Source organism: Lissotriton helveticus, chromosome 2_1, assembly GCF_964261635.1.
Source record: "Lissotriton helveticus chromosome 2_1, aLisHel1.1, whole genome shotgun sequence".
NCBI lineage: Eukaryota > Metazoa > Chordata > Amphibia > Caudata > Salamandridae > Lissotriton > Lissotriton helveticus.
In genome coordinates this window covers 1,173,809,441-1,173,830,697 of record NC_136059.1, presented here as the reverse complement: position 1 = coordinate 1,173,830,697, position 21,257 = coordinate 1,173,809,441, and the positions used below count along the sequence as shown (strand labels likewise).

Sequence of the window (21,257 nt, the reverse complement as noted above, 5' to 3'; positions counted from 1 at the left end):
CGCAACTGCACTCTGTGCCTCTATGTCTACCCACTCTATGCTATTCTAATCTGTGCCACTCGACTCATCACCACCTTACACCACTTCAGTGTATTATATACCACTCTATGCCACTCCACTGTACCTTAATCCACTATTTGCCATTCAACTCTTTGCCACTCTAATCTGTGCCAATCAACTTTTTGCCACTCCACTGTTCACTGCTCCATGGTACACTACCTCCACTCTGCTCTATCCCACTCCAAATGTAAGCTACTCCACTGTACATCACTTTTTCACCACTCCACTCTGTTATTCTACTCCACGTACTTGTATTACATGACCTGTGTTAGAGCTCGAGGGGGGAAACTTTCTAAGGCCAAGTTAGGGGTCTAGCCTTCACACTAACTCACGTCAGGCCGGCCACGATAAATTGGCCGATGACGCGACCGCGCTTTGGCGCCAGTCGGTAAAATCTGTGGAGAAAACTGTTCTTACTTTCTCTCACATTTTTAATCTGATTTTAAAATTGAATTTAGAAATTATATTGCACATTGAACTTGCACATTTGCACTTTGTACTTGCACTACACAAGCTGTGTTAGAGCTCGAGGGGGGAAACTTTCTAAGGACAGGTTAGCGGTCTAGCCTTCAAACTAACTCACGTCAGGCCGGCCACGATAAATTAGCGGATGACGCGAGCGCGCAGCGGACGCGCTCAGTGGGCGTGCCTAAGGCAAGCCCGTCTGCGCCCATTCGTGTGCATACGGGACCAGGGGCAGGAACCCATGCCGGTTTTGAGAGGATAAGAACTATCTTTACTACTGCGCAACTCTATGATTCTAGAAGAGAAGTAGATAGGAATTGCGCGCATGCTATGCCCCCTGATAATGCGAGCTTGCATTGCACTCATTGCAGTTTTCACTTTCAAACCTACAAAGATCAGTAGTTCCTTCTTTTAAAAGGCAGGTAAATATGTTTTTGCTTAACTGCACTTGCTCTCTAAACATTCTACTGAAATGTATCTTCTTCTTGAAGAGAGAAACCCTGATGCTTTATTTTTAACCGAGACGTGGCTTAACAAAGACACAGACTTTGACATAGTCCAATCTTTGCCCCCACATTATGTCATTCAAAGGCTCAACCGTAATATAGGTCGCGGGGCGGCCTGGCCATAATTCATAAGGATACCTTTGCATGTAGAACCACAGCAAATCCAGTCCCCGATTGTGAAAGTATGTCTTTTGTGATTGAGTTATCACCTACATATACTTTTTCAGGGATTCTGGTGTACCGTCCCCCAGGTCCGCTGGGTCTTTTTAAAAAGGAACTACCCGATCCTGGAGCAAATTTAGCCAGTGCATCCCCTAATTTCACCATCTTGGGTGATTTTAATCTTCATTTTGATGATGACCTTTCCGTCACCCCCGTAGAATTAGCGGACGAACTTGCAATGTATCCATTGATGCTAAAAGTAAACACGCCTACCAACACCAAAGGTCACTTGCTTGACCCCATTTTTTCTAATATAAAAAATTAAGTGTTAGAAGATGCTTTTCCCGTTCCGTGGTCTGACCACTTCCTACTCTCTTTTAACTGGACTCTACCAGATGTCAATCCACCTACTATTAGAACCAACAAAATTGCTTGTAGGTGGTCGAAACTTCCTCTAGACATACTGACCAATAATCTTAGAAATAGCCTCCCTCCATCTCATCCTAACCCCATTGTTGCTAAAGATAACCTCAATAATTGGCTTGAGGATGCACTTCATTGTATCCTTCCTAAGAGGGAAATTTCAGAAAGGATGGGAGTAAAAAAGAATGCTTGGTACTCCCAAAAACTACGTCAGTTAAAACAGACATGTAAAAGGCATGAAAGAAGTTGGAGGAAGGATTTTTCTGCGGCTAGTAAAGTAAAATTTATAAAAACGAAATAAAAAATATTCAAGCCTTTTATTATTAGGGAATCATTTTATCGGCTAATTCTCCGCGTGAAATTTTTAAAATCGCCAATCCCCTTCTGCTGGACTTGGCCCTTCTGGCAGGTTCACCCTTAAACTTTTTGCTTTTCATGGTGACCTAGAGGTAGTGATTTTTGGCTTCTGCGCACTTTCACTGTGTCCCAGTGGAAAGTGCGTGCGCACTCTGAGTGCATGTGGTGACATTGGCCTGCCCTCCCATAGGAATGCATGGGGAATGTATGTATCACTGGTAGTTCCTGATGCGTGGGGAGTGCAAGCTCGAGTTTGGTATGTGCAAACTCGTGTGATTAAATGCTGCGCAATGAGGTATGCGGCATGATTGTGTCTATTGTGGAAGTTGGCATGTTTGTGTAATTTGTGTCTGGCTTGTGATTGGCTGGAGCTGGCTGGTGAGCCTGGCTCCAGGAGTCTGGATGGGTCTGCCCCGGTGGTGAGTGTTGAGATTAGCATGAGTGATGTGAGGGAGGAGTACACCTGGGACCTGAATAGGGCTGGGCTTTCCCCACACAATGCTGGCTCCGCCCCTGTGGTGCGTCTAATAATCCTAGCCTGGCCAGTGAAAGGAAAGGGTGGCTGAGGAAAACAAAGTGCTCCAAAACCAGCTGCGACTGGTTTTTTCCCCACCCTGCACCCTGAGACAAAGGATTTTCTAGTATAAGAAGGGGCTGTTTCCCCTTACAAAATGTTCTCTTCTTGGATCCTTTCTGGAGGGGGGCTGCTGCTGCTGGGAGCCAGGAGGAGCGCCACTGGGGATTGCCTCCCTGCCTAGGAGGACCCTGTGAGCTGACTCTGGGCCCAGCCTTGCCCCCCACCTCCTGAAGGACTTTGTGCTGAACTCTGGTGCTGTTAGCTCCTGGGAGCACTTTATTCTGCCACTAAACGCTTGGGAGCGCTTTCTTGTTACCCTCACAGGAGCCCACCCTGCAGGTTTGGCCCATATTTGTGTATTCTTCGCGGGTGCCCACCCCTCGCCTGCCCGAGGAATATTGCCGCCGCGGCCCCGAGGCCGAGTTTCCCGTGTGAAGGAAGCCGCTGGCATCAACCCAAGGCCGCGCTGGGATTGGCCCAGCCGGCTGAGCATCCCGCCGGGTCATCGGGGAGGAGCCGAAGAAGCAGGAAGCGGTGGGAGCCTACTCGGCGCTCCTGCCCTGCCCAAGATCACTGTCGCCGCCCCCCCCCCAGGGCTCCCAAGAGCGAGGGAGAGCCCCGGAGAGGCGAGAGGTGGCCGCGACATCAGAGAGTCCCGAGGAGCGGGACCTCTCCAGACAGCCGCTGCAAGACCCGGTGAGTTCCTTGAAGGAGAGGCGGGCGTATGGGCACATTTCCGGTGCCCGCCCCTCTCCTTCAGTGCGAGGCCCGTGGGGCCTCACTTGAGTCTGAGTCCCCCGAGCGGGACTTCAACGGGCGCCTTTTGTTGAAGAGCCCAGAGAAGCTCAGGGCTCATTACTTAAGTTACTGAGCCCGGAGAGGCTCCAGGCGGCCTATTGGATTGATGAGCCTGAGAGGCTCGTGGGGGTATATTTGTTTTGCGAGCCCTGAGAGGCTCCCAAGGGCCCCATTTGTTCTCGAGTTCCCCGAGAGGGACTCCACCGTAAAAGGGGGGCATTGTCCTTCGTGCCAGAGCGGCCCCAGAAGGCAGCGGGCCGCTCCCACTTGCCCCCCCCAGTTATTCTCGCGCCCACGAGGCTCCTAAGGACACGAGTGTTCTGGTGGCCAGAGCCTGCGAGGCTCCACCGTGTTGGCCACATCAGTTCTCAAGCTGCCCAGCACTTAGTGGGCAGCTGCTCCGTTTATGCCCTGACATTTGGGACACAGGGGGTCCTAGCCCCAGAGAGGCCAGTTGGCCTGGGGACTAGTCACAGGTTGTGGCTTATGTAATTTCTGCGCAATTGTTCTTTGCTGCACCTCTGAATGTGTTTTTAATGCGTCATGTGCTTTTCCTTACACCGCTGAATGTCTGTTTATGCAGCATGTGTTTTCTTCCCTACACCTCTGAATGTTGTGATGCATCATGTGTAATGTGTTCATGCCTATACCCCTAAATGTATAGTGATACTTAGGTGGTTGTTCCTTCTAGTACAGGTGTTGCTAGTGAGGTCCAGGTTCCCTGCGTAGTATTCTCCTAAGGTGGTTAGGGTTGCGTAGGTAGTACTTACCTGGTACCAGTAGTTACTGGTTGTGTGCTCTATTTTATATTGTGTGCTACAGTGATTTTATATTCTATGTTCTAAGTGCTAATTTCTACAAGTATTCTAAAATCTACAAGTGCATATTCCTGACAGTGGTCCATGTGGCCCTGTCATGTACATATCCCCTGTAAATTTTGCCCGTGCCTGTTGGCACATTGTAAAGTGTGTGTTTTTATCTAATGTGTTGTGCTATAATACAAAGGCTATTTTTATACATAACAAATCGCTTCAAAGTTTACCTTGAAAAACAACGCAACATGGTCTCACTTCCACCCCTATTCTGAAGAAGTAATAGGCAAATTTATGAGTGCCCTAAAGCTCTCCAACCACCTAACTGACCCTCTCCCCGCAAATGCGGTCAAAGATCTTACCCCCTCACTACTACCAATATGGACCAAGATCATCAACAGCTCACTTCAACAAGGCTGCATCCCCGACTCTTTGAAGGTAGCACAAGTGTCTCCCATCCTCAAGAAACCCACAGCTGACCCCACGGACCTCAACAACTACCACCCAATATCCAATATTCCCACTCTGGCCAAACTTCTGGAAAAATGTGTTCACCACCAATTGACTAAACATATTGATCACTTCAAGCTGCTAAATAAGCACCAATCCGGCTTCCGCGCAAATCACAGTACAGAATCTGCCATGAAACACATCATTGATGATGCACGTCAACTACTCGATCGTAACGAAGCATGCCTCCTCATCCTATTAGACCTCTCCTCAGCTTTCGACGCGGTCAAACACGAACACTTGATTGATCTATTGAAACACAGAATGGGTCTTTCAGGACCAGTGCTCAACTGGTTTACATCTTTTCTGCATAACCGGACTCAAAAATTTAAGGTCAACAACACACTGTCCATACCAACGCCTGTTACGCTAGGAGTCCCACAAGGCTCCTCATTATCGCCTATTCTCTTCAATCTGTTCATGGAACCACTCTCCGATTTGCTACAAACCTCTAACGTGCAGTTCCACATGTATGCAGATGATACCCAACTCTACCTCAAGATCAACACTTTGGATGACATTAGACTACTCAACAACACTCTTAAGACCACCCAAACTTGGCTGGCAGTGAATCACCTCAAACTGAATGCTTTAAAAACTGAATTCCTTCTTATCGCCCCACCCGCCAAAGTCCCCACTATGCACAATCTGATAAAAAACCTCACAGCACTCGGTGTTCAACCAACCATTGTCGACTCGGCGAAATCACTTGGTATAACACTGGACTCCAACCTCAATATGCAGAAGCATATTAGTAATGCACCGAAGGGAGTACATTTTCAGATCAATACACTAAGGAAACTGAAGCCTTTCCTACCTCCTAATGACTTCAAGTTAGCGGTTCAGGCTCTTGTTCTACCGTGGCTGGACTATGGAAGTGTTGCGTTATGTGGTCTCCCCAAAACCACCACAGCTCCTCTAAGAGCATCCACCAATGCAGCAGCGAGACTCATCACGGGCTCGAAAAAAAGGGCCCATATCTCCCCTGATCTAAAGTCTCTTAACTGGCTGCCATTTGAAGCCAGAATCCACCTGAAAATAGCCTGCATGACGCACAAGGCCCTACATCATAGTGCACCCAGCTAACTCACACAAAAACTCACTATATCAGGAGGATCAAGATCAACAAGAAGTTCGGAAAACTTCCTTTTGAAACCACAAAAATTCAATAAGGAAAAAACCTATAATCGCTCCTTTTCAGGAATGGCACCCAGGATTTGGAATACCCTCCCACCACAAATAAGACTTAACCCCTCTTCGTCCTCTTTCAAACTGGAAGTAAAAGGCATCCTGATGGCGAAATTTACGTAACCATTGCCTTACATGACTGTTTTTAAGAACCCTTATTTCACCCTTTTCACATACCATTCTAAAGCCTGGCTTGTTTATATCCAAAAATTTGGTCCATTTATTTTGATGTTATATTTTGATATTCACTTGTTCTATGTATTCCCATCATCCTTCTACACCGAGCTAGTTTCTGCACCTTATCTGTTTTTGCCCTGTTATCTAGGATTTCCTCTACCACCATGCTCTATCGCCTTGTTTTACTCCCTGCATGTTTCTTTTCGTTTGTTTTTAAGATTTTGATGTTATTCTTACGTTCCTTTTATTTCCTCATATGTCCTGCCTATATACGCTTATTGTAAAGCGCTCTGATACCCGTAAGGGTCTTGTTCGCGCTGTATAAAACTTTCAAATAAATAAATAATAAATAAATAAACCTTGTGTGGAGTTTCCTTTCTGGTGGGCCTTGGGTGTTGTTGCTGGGTACGCGCGCAAACGCTTAACTTACATGGCCTCTGAGTTTAGCCTTACTGCTCGTGTCACGTTACCAAAGGGGTGAGCAGGGGTTATCTTGGCGTGTAACTCCCTTGCCCTGACTTAGAGTGGTGGTCTCTGACTGACTTTGGCGCAAGCCTTGGCCAGTCAGAGATCCCATTTCTAACACCTTCTCACACCCCCTGCTCCCCTCAATTGCACAGACAATGCTCAATTGCAGTGTGATCAGATCGCTGAGTTCTTCTCAGAAAAAATACAAACTATCTATGAGTCTTTTCCTCCTAATGCCGCCCAACAGATGCCTGCATTAGGTGATATAATCACCCCCAATAACTCTATTCTTCTGGAGGAATTCCATCTGATGGACCTTAACACTTTACAAAGGATGCTCAGTGAGCTTAAATTGGGCTCTCCTCTAGATGTTGCCCCTCCCACTATCCTCCACCAAATCTCAGAGGTGGTCTCACCTGTCATACTTGATTGTATAAACATTTCACTCAAAACTGGAATTGTTCCACCACAATGGAAACATGCCAGGGTGGAAGCAATTTGGATCCAGAAAACTGGGGAAACTATCGTCCTATCTCCTTTTTGCCAGGAGTCAGTAAATTAGCAGAGAAATATATCAACGTGATTTTATCAGCTTTTTTGGAAGAAAACAACTGTCTGCACCCTAAGCAGACTGGATTTAGACCTCAACAAGGCACTGAGACAGCTATTTGGCTGCAGTGGAGGAAATTAGGAAGACTCTTGACAACGGAGGCTGTGCTGCTCTTATCCTATTGGACCTTAGCGTGGCCTTTGACACTGTCAATCATCAACTTCTGATACAAAGACTACGGGAGGTTGGAGTGACCAGAGAGGCATTGAAATGGTTACAGTCCTTTCTACAAAACAGGGTCGACATGGTCTTCGAATGAGAATGCTCATCGAAACCTATTCCACTGACTTGTGGGGTCCCACAGGGATCTTCCCTAAGCCCCACGTGTATATGAGTTCTTTGGCGGAAATAGTACACTGATTTGGGGTACAGATTGTCATATATGCTGTCGATACGCAATTAATTATTTCTTTGAAGCAATCCAACCTCCGAGACCCTGATCCTGCCACATGCCTGGAGAAAGTTTTTAATTGGATGAGTGGTTCCTTCTTGAAACTTAATGGATCTAAGACAGAACTCCTTTTATTGGGGAAATCAGCACCCCCAAATGTAGATCACCTCCGGCCTAGCTGCATTGGTCCTCCCCTGCTCCAAAAAAATCAAATAAAGAGTTTAGGAGTTTGGATTGATTGCAATCTCGATTTCAGAGAGCAATCACGCAAAGTAGCAAGGAGTTGTTACGGCTTACTGAGAAGGTTTAGAAAGGTGTTTCCTTTGCTTCCGTTTACCGTGAGGCGACTCCTGGTGCAGGCCCTCGTTTTGTCACGGCTAGATTATGCTACTGCCATATACCGTGGAGCCCCTCAAACCACTATTAAAAAACTACAAACAGTTCAGATTTGTGCGGCCGCGATGCTGCTGAATATTCCTAAACGCACCTTGGCAAAGCCTGCCCTTGCAACCCATGTATACAAGAACATGAAAGGGCGGTTCCCAATAATGTAGAGGACCAAATAATTCCAATAATGGCAATTGCCCACAGAACAGCTAAATGTATTTAAATTATTTTATTATCATTTGTATTCATAGAAAAATATACATCAAATGTACATAGAACAAAATCCATGCTTCATTGCATGAAGACTAAATATAATTCATATAACATCAGACCAGGAACAGGAAGAACAATAAAAAAAGGGCCTACATCACTCACTCATTCTACCAATCACTGACTTACTCACAAAACGATACATCCATATTGACTCAACCAACTAAAACTCTCATCAACCAGACAAAAAAGGAAGCGCCGACGCACGTTTCGGAACAGTGCCACAGTGGGGAATTTATTTTATTTATTTGTGTGTTTTATAAAGCGCACAGCTGCCCCAACGGGGCGTCCCGGCGCTGATAAATCTGGGAACAGAGGGAGTAGGAACAGAGGAAAACATTATGTGGAGAAATGGTGAGTCTTCAGAGACTTTCGGAATGCCGATTCTGTCTGGCAAGCGCGTAAGGCAACCGGAAGCTTGTTCCAACACTGAGTGGCGCAAACCTCGAATGTTTTCCCTCCAGCACGAGTTTGTTTGAATCTTGGAGTTTCCAGGAAAAGTAGGGAATTAGAACGTAATGTCCTGGTATTAACATACGGCCGCAGAGTGCTTTTCAGATGGGCCGAACCAATGCCCTTAGAAGCACGAAAAGCCAGAGTCATGGCCTTGAATACACATCTCTTAGCAATGGGTAACCAATGCAGTTTACGAAGGTGTGGAGAGATGTGATGTCTAGCAGGAATTCTCTCCACCAGCCGAGCGGCAGCATTTTGGACAGTCTGTAGTTTATGACATAGGCCTGCTGTGATACCAAGGTATAGTGCGTTGGCGTAGTCAAGATGAGATGTTGTCAAAGCTTGGACCACAGTCTTACGGCAGTCCACCGGCAGATAATTGATAAGCTGGTTAATAGTCTTGATCTTTGCAAAGCAGGATGCTGCTACTGTTTGAACCTTGGCATTAAAACTAAGGTGATTATCCCAACGCACTCCCAAATTTCTCACAGAGTCTTTGGGCGTGGGGGCTTGGCTCAGATCCTCTGGCCACCACAGACTGGGATCCAAAGGGGATGGTGAATTAAAAAACAGGATCTCCGTCTTTCCTGCATTGAGACGGAGGGAGTTGGAGTCCATCCAGTTGGAAATGTCCCTGAGACAGGATTTCAACGGATCAAAGGCAGAGGCGGAGGGTGTATCAAAGGTGAAAAGTAGCTGAATGTCGTCAGCATAGGAGGTGGATTTAATCCCAGTTTGCGCAATCAGTTTAGCCAAGGGGGTGAAGTAAACATTGAACAAAAGCGGACTCAGGGATGAGCCCTGTGGAACTCCCCATTTGAGTGGTCTAGCGGAGGAGGTATAAGGAGAGGTGTATACCTGCTGTGTGCGGTCGCATAGATAAGAAGAGAGCCACTGCAACACAGTTCCGCCTATACCCAGGTCCCCCAGCCTTCTCAGCAAGATCTTATGAGAGACGGTGTCAAATGCCGCTGAGAGATCCAGCAGCACTAACACCGCCCTCGACCTCCGGTCCAGCACCCATCTCACCGAGTCAGCCATTTCGATAAGGGCTGACTCCGTGCTGTGGCCCGACCGAAAGCCGCGCTGAGAGTCATGTAGGAGCCCATTGGATTCGATGTAATTCGCCAGCTGGGAGTGTACCAGTTTTTCCAGGATCTTGGCTGGGGCGGGCAGAAGAGAAATGGGCCTGTAATTACTGGGGTTGTCAGGGTCTAAATTGGGCTTCTTCAGAATGGGGACCAGGGAAGCATGCTTCCATTTGGCGGGAAAACTGTCCGTTCTCAAAGATTCATTCCAAATATGGTTCAAGTAAGGATTGAGCAGGGGTGCCAGTTTCTTATATTGTTTGGCTGGCCAGGGGTCATTTGGAGAACCCGATTTGCATTTGAGTAGTTCTACCATAGTGTCGGCTTCCGAAATGTCTGCAAATTCTAACAAAGTGGACGACTGTAGCAAGTAAGTAGTGGATTCCTCCTCCGATCCTTCTCTGTTAGAGATAGGGAAGGAGGAGTAGATATTCTCAATTTTTTCCTCAAAGAATTGCGAAAGTTTATCGCACAGAGACTAGGAGGCAGGCTGAGTCTGAGTCAGCACGTTAGGGTCTGTAAAGGATCTGACTATGTTAAAAATCTCCCTGGCACCATTGCTAGCGTGTTTAATTCTAGAGGCCAAATAGTCCCTTTTGTGCTCCTCAATCATTCTACGGTATTCTTTGAGGGCTGTCTTATAGATGGTTTTACTGTCCAGGGAATAATTCTGCCTCCAGAAGCGTTCGAGAGATTTACACGAGGCATTTTTCTGACGAAGCTCGTCGGAATACCACGGTGCTGATGGTGCAGCCCTATAGGTCTTGATAGGTTTAAGAGGGGCCAAAGCCTCTAGGGCCTGACCGATCCAGGCGTCCAAATAGTCAATACCCCTGTCGGGGTCAGACAACGGGATGGGTTGGGAGTTTTTTAAGTATTCCTGGAGCGTTTCTGGGGTAATGCGGCTCCAGTTTCTACCTGATGCTTTAGGAGTGATAATAGGCCTGATAGGACGAAGAATACCAATCTCAAAAGGGATGAGGAAATGATCTGACCAGATAACCGGGATGGGGGAAGCTGCCAGAATATTTGGTAGGTTGGAACAGATCAAATCTAGTGTATGTCCCGCTTTGTGCGTGGGTAGAGCTATTTTTTGGGCTAGATTGCAGGCCGCCAGCGTAGAGACGAAGTTTTTGCTGTGCGAACAAGATTTCTCATTTACGTGGAGATTGAAGTCCCCTAAAGCAGTGAAATTGGCATAGCGTGTGCTGAGCTGAATAATATAATCCGCCAGAGCCGGCAGGTGTGAAGTGTTGGAATGGGGGGGGGCGGTAGATTAATATTCCCGAGCAGGAGGTAGACGGGGAGATTTGAACACTAAAAGGCAGACCTTCTATGCAGTCAATTTGATCATATTGGGGGAAGGTAGCCATCCATTTGGATTTGTGGATTAAGGCAACGCCACCCCCCTGTTTACCATTGGGTCTATTGGCACAAATGATACTATAACCCTCCGGTTGGACAAGGGTGATGATGGGATTCGTGGTATCATTCAGCCAAGTTTCTGTTAAGAAAAGCAGATCCCAATTGTTGTCCAGAAGGGACTGCCAGATGTCATTGGCATGTTTGCCCAATGATCTGCAATTAATCAGCGCAGCTCTAAGGGTCAAAGAGGGGCAGGCTCCACAAGTGGAGGCAGGACTCTGAGCGTGGGCCAGACTGTTTGTTAGATCGAAGGATGGAAGGGAGAAATGGCAAACTTTACATACGTAATCCTGGCTCCGAACGTCAGGGATAGACCAGGGGCAGGCCGAACATAAGAAAGGTCTCCAGGACATCATCTCAGTCCGAGTGTATGTCACGGTGGTATTGCTGGTGGGACGGGCAGGGGGACCGGCCCCGGTCGCATCCTGATCGCGGATGAGTGCAGACGAGCTTGCCTTAAGCGCGCCTTCGGTGCGCAATCGTCGCGCCCCCTGCGCTCGTCCGCTGCGCTTCCGGTACATACACGTGCCTCAAAGTGGGCGTGTCCCTATGCTCGGCACGGGGAATGGCGTCCGAGGAAGCTCCAAGTGTTCTCCCTCTCCAGCGCTAGCTCCGCTGAGAGGGGGGTGCCTGCAGACAGTGGTCGGTGTCAGAGAGCAGGGTGAGTGAGATTATAAAAACAGATCTGACACAAGTTAAAAACGTTCAAAATAGCAATTGAGCCTACTCCCGGCTGAGCCTCAGGAGGTTCCAAAATTATCTGCGGCGCTTGTGAGATCAGCGCGCTTTGTACTGGTGGCAGGGGGCGTGGCCTCAAAGTGGGCGTGTCCCTATGCTCGGCGTGGGGAATGGCGTCCGAGGAAGCTCCAAGTGTTCTCCCTCTCCAGCGCTAGCTCCGCTGAGAGGGGGGTGCCTGCAGACAGTGTTCGGTGTCAGAGAGCAGGGTGAGTGAGATTATAAAAACAGATCTGACACAAGTTAAAAACGTGCAAAATAGCAATTGAGCCTACTCCCGGCTGAGCCTCAGGAGATTTCAAAATTATCCTTCATCAGGGCGCAATTCATCAAGGTACATAGGAAAAGCACGGTCTTCCAGAAATCCAGGTTAATAAAATTAGTTCCCGTTCATAAGTTCTGGGCAGGCAAAAGCATATCTGTGGGCAAAAAGGTATAATCAATAAAGATTGCAAAGATTAATAATATACCCTAATAAAGGGAAGGAAACACTGGTCAATGGTATGGAGTAAAACAAAGTATCATCAAGCTATAATCCATACAGTCCTCAACATACATACTGTGAAAAAATTCCTAAAAAGAAATCGTGCAAAATTTTAATATATACAACAATGTAAACATCAGAGTCAAAGAACCACAAATGCTCCATAGATTAAGTAGCAAAAATGTTTTTGGGGGAAGAAGGACAACTACCTCATAAGTAAAGGAGAGAATATTAACAATTTGCAAATTTACATACCAGCAAATAGGCTCCTAAGGAGGCTGGAACAAGAGAATAATGAACGTACAGCCTCACGATATTAGATGGTCGAAATCGAATCAAAATGGAAGCATCAGGAGAAATCTGGACAGCAGTGCATAGAAAGAAAATGGGGAGCCGTCTAAATACAGATTTTATAAAATGGGACATAACACTAACAGTATTGCTCAGTGTCAGATTCCAGCATACCAGACCAATATGCTGAGGGTGCTTCTGTGTCCGGGGACTCTAAATGCCTAAAAACGGAAGAGGCTCACCTGAATACTCAAAAGGACGAGTGTTCCAAGAGAGTGCAGAAGCCCAAAGTTCTTAGTACGAGCAACGTTAAGATGAATGTTCGAAACTCCAAGTAGTCGAGTGAACACAATGCATTCTGAATAAGGAAAACAGAAAATATTTGTTTGCCTGAAAGGTATGTACCAAGGATGGTAAAGATACATAAATAATAACGCTGATAATAATAATAAACAGCAACAAATCCCAGGGAGTGCCAACATAAGCGTAACAACCGGTACGATAAATAGTAGAATGACCAAATATATGTTAGAATGATCCAACAGGAGTGGAACAAACGGGAACTAAAACCCGAAATAAGCAACACTCGCCTCGTGCAAAATTTACCTTAAATACGGCAACAAGCGCGTAATGCATAAACTTCGGAGACTAAACCCTCCAATCTACCAGGGTAGATGAGGCCGCCGTGGTCAACGAAAAATAGAGCGCTGGCAAGGTCCTTCGAGATAAGAAAAGAGTGCACGACTTAGAAAGCGACCAAGGCTTCCATAGTAGATGTAAAGTCGACAACGCCGAAATATGCTTACCTCAAGTTCAAAAGATCTCGATATCCATGCCATACGTGTCAGCATCCTACGTCAAGAGAGATAGGTCAACCCGAGGTACAACTGGACGGTATAAATACCGGCAGTAAATTCTACAATTCACGGCACCTGTTTGGATCAGGACGACGTGAACGGTCATTCTAAACACTAGACCGCTAGTGGCGGCACCGACTAAGAGAGAACACTGGCGCCCATATTAGAAAGTGAATATACGCCGATGCGATATATTCAGAGCAATCGAATTAGATGTTTATAGTTAGACAGAGCTCCAAAATTGCAACGAAATAAGGTAGGTTCCACCAAGGAGAGGGGGAGAAACGGAAAGAGTTCAATAAGAGAAATTAAGGACTCAAAATAAAAAACGACAATAGACATAAAAAAGGACTATTAAAAATATGAAAACAAGACCAAAAGATAGAAAATAATAAAAGAGAAAGAGAGAGAAAAACAAGTTGAAGTAGCATAATTAAATCATCTCTAAGCCAAAATGTATGTAACATTGACCACAGAACAGAATGAAATCGAGAGTACAGAAAACAAGAATAGACATTTTCTATATTTGGCGAGGCCCTCAAGAACAACTGGATGAATTTATTCTGTGGATAAATCTGTGCGATCCACATCTTAAATTTAGCGTGAATACCAGCTCGTCTAAGATTGGGTTTCTGGATGTGTGGATTTTAGTGAATAACAGCCACATTGAAGTGTCTCTTTACACCAAACCTTCAGCCCGGAACAAGTTGCTCTTTTACGAGAGTTACCACCCACGGAGCCAGAGAAACCGCATTCCATTCAGCCAATTTCTCAGGCTCCGTCGTAACTGTACTGATATGAGCAATTTTGAGTACCATGCTGGACAGATGAAAATGAAGTTTCTAGACAGTGGATACCCCAGGAGGTTGATTAGAGACTCTTATAAAAGAGCCAAATATTTTGACAGGGAAACTCTCCTGAAACCTAAAAAGAAAAAGGATGATAACAAACTTGTCATGGCCTTTACCCATTCCAACTTCAATGAAAAATTGAGATTTATCATCAATTCTCAGTGGCATCTCCTTAATATGGACAAATCCACGGACAAATTGGCTAAACCCATTTTTGCGTTCCGACGCAATAAGAATTTGAGAAACATGCTAGTGAGGGCATCGCCTGCTGAACCTTCAGGTTCTATCCAAAGGGGCATTACTGGAACGAATCCTATTACAGGTAGCCATAGGTGCGGTGGCTGCCACGCCTGTTATCCGGTCATCTGTACCCCTGAATTGAAGTGGGGTAAAAGGAATATTCAATTTAAGAGAAATGACCAATTGCAGGACAAGCAATGTGGTGTGGGAAACATCCTTTACCACGCGGATTTTACTCCGCGTGGCCTTTACAACGCGTCCGTTACAACACAAATCGTAACCCCGACTTGCGCTGGAGGGCGCTAGAGGATTAAAAATAGTATATTTACTATTCCAACACCTTCCCTAGTGTCCACGGGGACTGGTGTTAGAATAGTAAATTATACTATTCGAAATCCGCGCCCCCAACGCAAGTCGTGGTAACGACTTGCGTTGTAAGGAACGCGTTGTAAAGGAATGCGTTGTGGCGGTACGCGTCGTACCGTCATACATCCATGTGGTGTATCTCCTGACTTGCCCTTGTTCTAAGGGATACGTGGGTGAAACCGGGAGGGAATTCCGTACTCGTTTTTCCAAACATAAATCCTGCATTAGGAACTCACGTATGTGAGCACCACTGGTTGCACACTGGAAAGCCCTGAGACACTCGGTAGAGGATCTTAAATGGCTTATCCTTGAACGGATTCACTGTCCAAAAAATGGAAATATCGAGGGCCTTAGAAGTAAAAGGGAAGTTTACTGGATTTTCTTTCTTGAGACGCCTGTCTTAGGACTGAATGAACATATTCCATGGGAGAACGTGATCCATTGATTCTTATTCTTGTTTTCTGTACTCTCGATTTCATTCTGTTCTGTGGTCATTATTACATACATTTTGGCTTAGAGATGATTTAATTATGCTACTTCAACTTGTTTTTCTCTCTCTTTCTCTTTTATTATTTTCTATCTTTTGGTCTTTTTTCATATTTTGAATAGTCCTTTTTTTATGTCTATTGTCGTTTTTTATTTTGAGTCCTTAATTTCTCTTATTGAACTCTTTCCGTTTCTCCCCCTCTCCTTGGTGGAACCTGCCTTATTTCGTTGCAATTTTGGAGCTCTGTCTAACTATAAACATCTAATTCGAATGCTCTGAATATATCGCATCGGTGTATATTCACTTTCTAATATGGCCGCCAGTGTTCTCTCTTAGTCGGTGCCGCCACTAGCGGTCTAGTGTTTAGAATGACCGTTCACGTCGTCCTGATCCAAACAGGTGCCGTGAATTGTAGAATTTACCGCCAGTATTTATACCGTCCAGTTGACCTCGGGTTGACCTATCTCTGTTGACGTAGGATGCTGACCCGTGTGGCATGGATATCGAGATCTTTTGAACTTGAGGTAAGCATATTTCGGCGTTGTCGACTTTACATCTACTATGGAAGCCTTGGTCGCTTTCTAAGTCGTGCACTCTTTTCTTATCTCGTAGGACCTTGTCAGCGCTCTATTTTTCGTTGACCACGGCGGCCTCATCTACCCTGGTGGATTGGAGGGTTTAGTCTCCGAAGTTTATGCATTACGCGCTTGTTGCCGTATTTAAGGTAAATTTTGCACGAGGCAGTGTTGCTTATTTCGGGTTTTAGGTCCTGTTTGTTCCACTCCTGTTGGATCATTCTAGCATATATTTGGTCATTCTACTATTTATCGTACCGGTTGTTACGCTTATGTTGGCACTCCCTGGGATTTGTTGCTGTTTAATATTATTATCAGCGTTAATATTTATGTATCTTTACCATCCTTGGTACATACCTTTAGGCAAACGTCTATTTTCTGTTTTCCTTATTCAGAATGCATTGTGTTCACTCGACTACTTGGAGTTTCGAACATTCATCTTAACATTGCTCGTACTAAGAACTTTGGGCTTCTGCACTCTCTTGGAACACTCGTCCTTTTGAGTATTCAGGTAAGCCTCTTCCGTTTTTATGCATTTAGAGTCCCCGGACACAGAAGCACCCTCGGCATATTGGTCTGGTATGCTGGAATCTGACACTGAGCAATACTGTTAGTGTTATGTGCCATTTTATAAAATCTATATTTAGACGTCTCCCCATTTTCTATGCACTGCTGTCCAGATTTCTCCTGATGCTTCCATTTTGATTCGATTTCGACCATCTAATATCGTGAGGCTGTTCGTTCATTATTCTCTTGTTCCAGCCTGCTTAGGAGCCTATTTGCTGGTATGTAAATTTGCAAATTGTTAATATTCTCTCCTTTACTTATGAGGTAGTTGTCCTTCTTCCATATATCTTGTTGTATATATTAAAATTTTGCACGATTTCTTTTTAGGAATTTTTTCATAGTATGTATGTTGAGGACTGTATGGATTATAGCTTGAATATACTTTGTTTTACTCCATACCATTGACCAGTGTTTCCTTCCCTTTATTAGGGTATATTATTAATCTTTGCAATCTTTATTGATTATACCTTTTTGCCCACAGATATGCTTTTGCCTGCCCAGAACTTATGAACGGGAATTAATTTTATTAACCTGGATTCCTGGAAGACCGTGCTTTTCCTATGTACCTTGATGAATTGCGCCCTGATGAAGGAATTCCCCACTGTGGCACTGTTCCGAAACGCGCGTCGGCGCTTCCTTTTTTGTCTGGTTGATGAGAGTTTTTAGTTGGTTGAGTCAATATGGATGTATCGTTTTGTGAGTGAGTCAGTGATTGGTAGAATGAGTGAGTGATGTAGGTCCTTTTTTTATTGTTCTTCCTGTTCCTGGGCTGATGTTATATGAATTATATGTAGTCTTCATGCAATGAAGTATGGATTTTGTTCTATGTACATTTGATATATATTTTTCTATGAATACAAATGTTAATAAAATAATTTAAATATATTTAGCTGTTCTGTGGGCAATTGCCATTATTGGAATGATTTGGTCCTCTACATTATTGGGAACCGCCCTTTCATGTTGTTGTATACATATATTGCCCTGGTGGGTTGTTCCCCCTTCCCTTATCCTTTTTAGGTTCGGGGCCCATCTCATGCTCTTTTTACTGCCCTTGCAATCCTGCACTGGCTCCCAGTTCAAGAAAGAATTCGATTCAAGGCTCTATGTATTATCCATAAGTCTGTAATAGGAAAAGGTCCACCCTGATTTGCCCTTGGATTCGTCCCTATGTTCCTAATAGAGCCTTTAGATCTGGGAATAAAGGACTGATCTCAGTTCCTAAGATTAAAGATGTACAGAGCGGAGGCTGTTTGTTCACATACAATGCATCCAGACTTTGGAACACTATCCCTATTCATATTCGTCTGGAACCTGATCACCTTAAGTTCAGGAAATTGCTGAAAACCTTTCTCTTCCAGTAATCTCTCTTAGTTTCTGACTTGGTGTCTAGCACTGGGATGCCCCTGGGTAACCATGCGCTCTATAAATGCCCCTTCCTTCCACGTCACTACACTTTACTCCACTCTAGTATATGCCATGCCACTCTACATAATTCCACTCGATGACACTCCACTCAACGCTATTCCATTGTATGTCACTCAACTCTACACCACACTACAGCACTACACTCTATGATAATTCACTCAACACCACTCCACTCTATGACACTTCACTGTAAGACATTTCATTCTATACCACTCCACTCTACGTCACTCCACTCTACGCCACTCCACTCTATGCCAATCAAGTTTATGCCACTCCACTCTGCGCCAATCCTCACAAAGCTATTCCACTCTACGCCACTCCGCTTTACACCACTCCACTGTAGCTCATGTAGTTTAGTTAACAAGATGACAGTGTTCGAAGGTGTGCGAGTCATATTAATTTGTAGGTGGTGCGTAAATTATAAATCTAAGGCATAACTATGACTTTCGAATGTATAAAAACTCTGTGACGCATATTCCCTTACTTGGGATTTCCACACAAGGTCCAGGCTATTATCTATCTTGTTCTGTCTAAACCCTATTACACCAATAGCCTCTACCATGGATCATCTTTAACAACTAAAACAAAACTACAACAGATTCAGAACTCTGCTGCCAGACTACTCCTACATATAAAGCCACAAGCCCACATCTCCCCTGCCTTGAAGACCCTACATTGGCTACCCGTTGCCAGAAGATTCACATTCAAGTTGCTTTGTATCACCCACAAAGCGATATGTGGAACAGAACCACTCTTTATCTGGAATAAAATCACCAAATGCCTTCAACAAAGGAACCTCCGCTCCAGATTGGCACCACGCCACAAAATCCCACCATACCGGAAAACAACCATAGGTAGCACACCCTTTTCTGTTCAAGCAACAAAACTATGGAACTCTTTACCTTAAAACATAAGATCCATGGATGACTACCTTAACTTCAGAACACTACTCAAGAGTTGGCTCTTTTCCACATAAAAGCCATACTCAAACATAAATATAAAGCATATCCATGTGTATATAAGCATTTACTTGGACTGTATATGTGTACCTAGATATGTGTATTCCTTTGTGTAAACTTCTATAATAATTATGTTTATAAATGTATAGCTATTCGTCAGTTTGGCTTAACAAATATACATATTACTTATGGTTATATTATTCTATGTTTAACATAGCTGCGAGGCGCCAGGATGCCTGCAAGGTGATAGTGCACTCTACAAGTTACATAAATAAATAAATAAATAAATTGCATAAATAAGTATATTTTTATCATAACTATTTATCTACAATTGATTCACTATTGAATTACAAATGTATATATGTTATTAATTTTAAAAATAAATAAATGAAGTTAAAGTACAGCAACACTTGAAAGTAAGAGTTTATTAAATACAAGTTAAATCTACATATATTACCTTCCACATACATATTTACTTTCCATGTACTTATGTATCTTTATATTTATTACTTCTAATTCAGCATCTACAATGTACCACCTTATATTTCACCCTAACGCTCTCTCAATATATCCTCTACCTTCACTCTCTAACTCACCCCAAACCTCATTCTACTACTCTCTCAAATGCACTACCCTATTTCTCACCCTATACCTCTCTCAATATATCCTCTACCTCCACTCTCTGACTCAACCACAAAGCCCATTCTACTATTATGATCCCAAAAATAACCCTTTCTAGACTCTTCCCAAACCTTCACTCTTCTATCCCTCTACTATCTTTTTCAATCCAAATAACATACTCACATGTCTACTGCTCAAATTAATTTAATACTTCCCTATATTAATTCCCCACTAATCCTGTTTGGATTCCGGAGTAGCTTGCGACCCGCAGAAAAGTGCTTTGACGCCTCGTCTATAAATATGCAATTGCAATTACGATAATGTTTGTGTAGTTTAAGTTTGGTTTGTATAGAAAGAATAAACAGGTTTCCCTAACTATAACTACGTTTTAACCATTGTTTTCTCCCATTGTATATATATATATATCATCAACACGGTACACATAAGTAGAGTTAGGTATTGAAAATCTATACATTCTTGCCTGTTTATATTTTTGTCCTTGTTATAATGGCTATAATATTAACATATACCTATATTCTAACTATATTTCCTACTCGATATTCAGGACCCACACCATAGGGGTGGGGAGGGCAGTAAAAGGCTAAGTTGCGCTACGTATTGAATGTCAGAAATGTCTTGATTCCAACATCCTTATATTCTGTGATTTCAAACACAGGGTTTACAACAGTGTCTAGTTAGATAAGATCATTTCAAATGCATATTTATTTATTAATATTCAGTATTCACCAATTTCGGTGACAGCCTTTCTAGATATGGGAATTAAATATTAGGTACAACCAGGGACAATAGGACAAAATCAAGAACATTTGAAGTGAAGAATTCTGGAATTGGCAAGCTGGTGCGATGGCTACATTTCTTTAAATTTTTTTATTGCAAGCTCATACCACAAAAAAAGAATTAAACAATGCCACTGATACATATTTTAAAACAAATAACAATTGCTTATATATTTAATAGCACAGTACATGTGCCTGTTACGAGGAGGGTGTAATTAGAACTAACACATAAAATAATATATGTTAAATTTACACTATGATTCCTATTGGCCCAAAGAAAACATACTATTGGCTTTGTACTAATGTAACATAAAGACATAGGCTAAACACACAAGATGACTAATAAAATGGGGAAAAAACAAGAATTAAAAAAGGAAGAGAAAAAAATGACAAAGTAAGTTATTGAAGGGTTCTGTCCCAAAACCCTTCAACTTATGTATATTGGCGATTCGTGTTGATGACATGAGGCTAGTGACATGAGAACTAGAGCTGCTCTACGCCAGACATACACATGGGGGCTTGAGAGAAGGAGCTTTTGTAGCTATCCTTGTAAATAGACACAAACAAAATGTAATTATTATAATTTTGTTTAATTCTATTACCTCAAATCGGTTACACATCAACTTGAACGTGAACTGCAGCTTGAATTCCAAGAAGCACCAAACATTTCTCTATCAGTTTGGGACCCTGAAGAGGGAAAAACATATTTTTTTTAAAAACAGTTCAGTAAAATGATTTCTGTGTCTTCAATAACCTATTTCTGTAGGAGAATTATAAATTTGAAGGCATATTAATAAACTGTAAGGTATGACCTTTTTTATGCAAACAGAGTTGGGCTAAGTTCCTTCCAATCTTTTATATTTGTATTACTT

At 43.7% G+C, this 21,257-nt stretch overlaps 1 protein-coding gene across 1 annotated transcript in view; it reads right to left on the bottom strand.

Moving 5' to 3' along the window:
• LOC144818524 (serum albumin-like) overlaps nt 1–21,257 on the bottom strand; it is a 236,275-nt gene that overhangs the window by 7,252 nt on the left and 207,766 nt on the right. The window contains exon 14 of the mRNA XM_078676034.1: nt 20,988–21,072. Coding sequence (XP_078532160.1) covers nt 20,998–21,072 — 75 coding nt within the window. The 3' untranslated portion in view covers nt 20,988–20,997. The remainder of the gene's footprint in view (nt 1–20,987; nt 21,073–21,257) is intronic.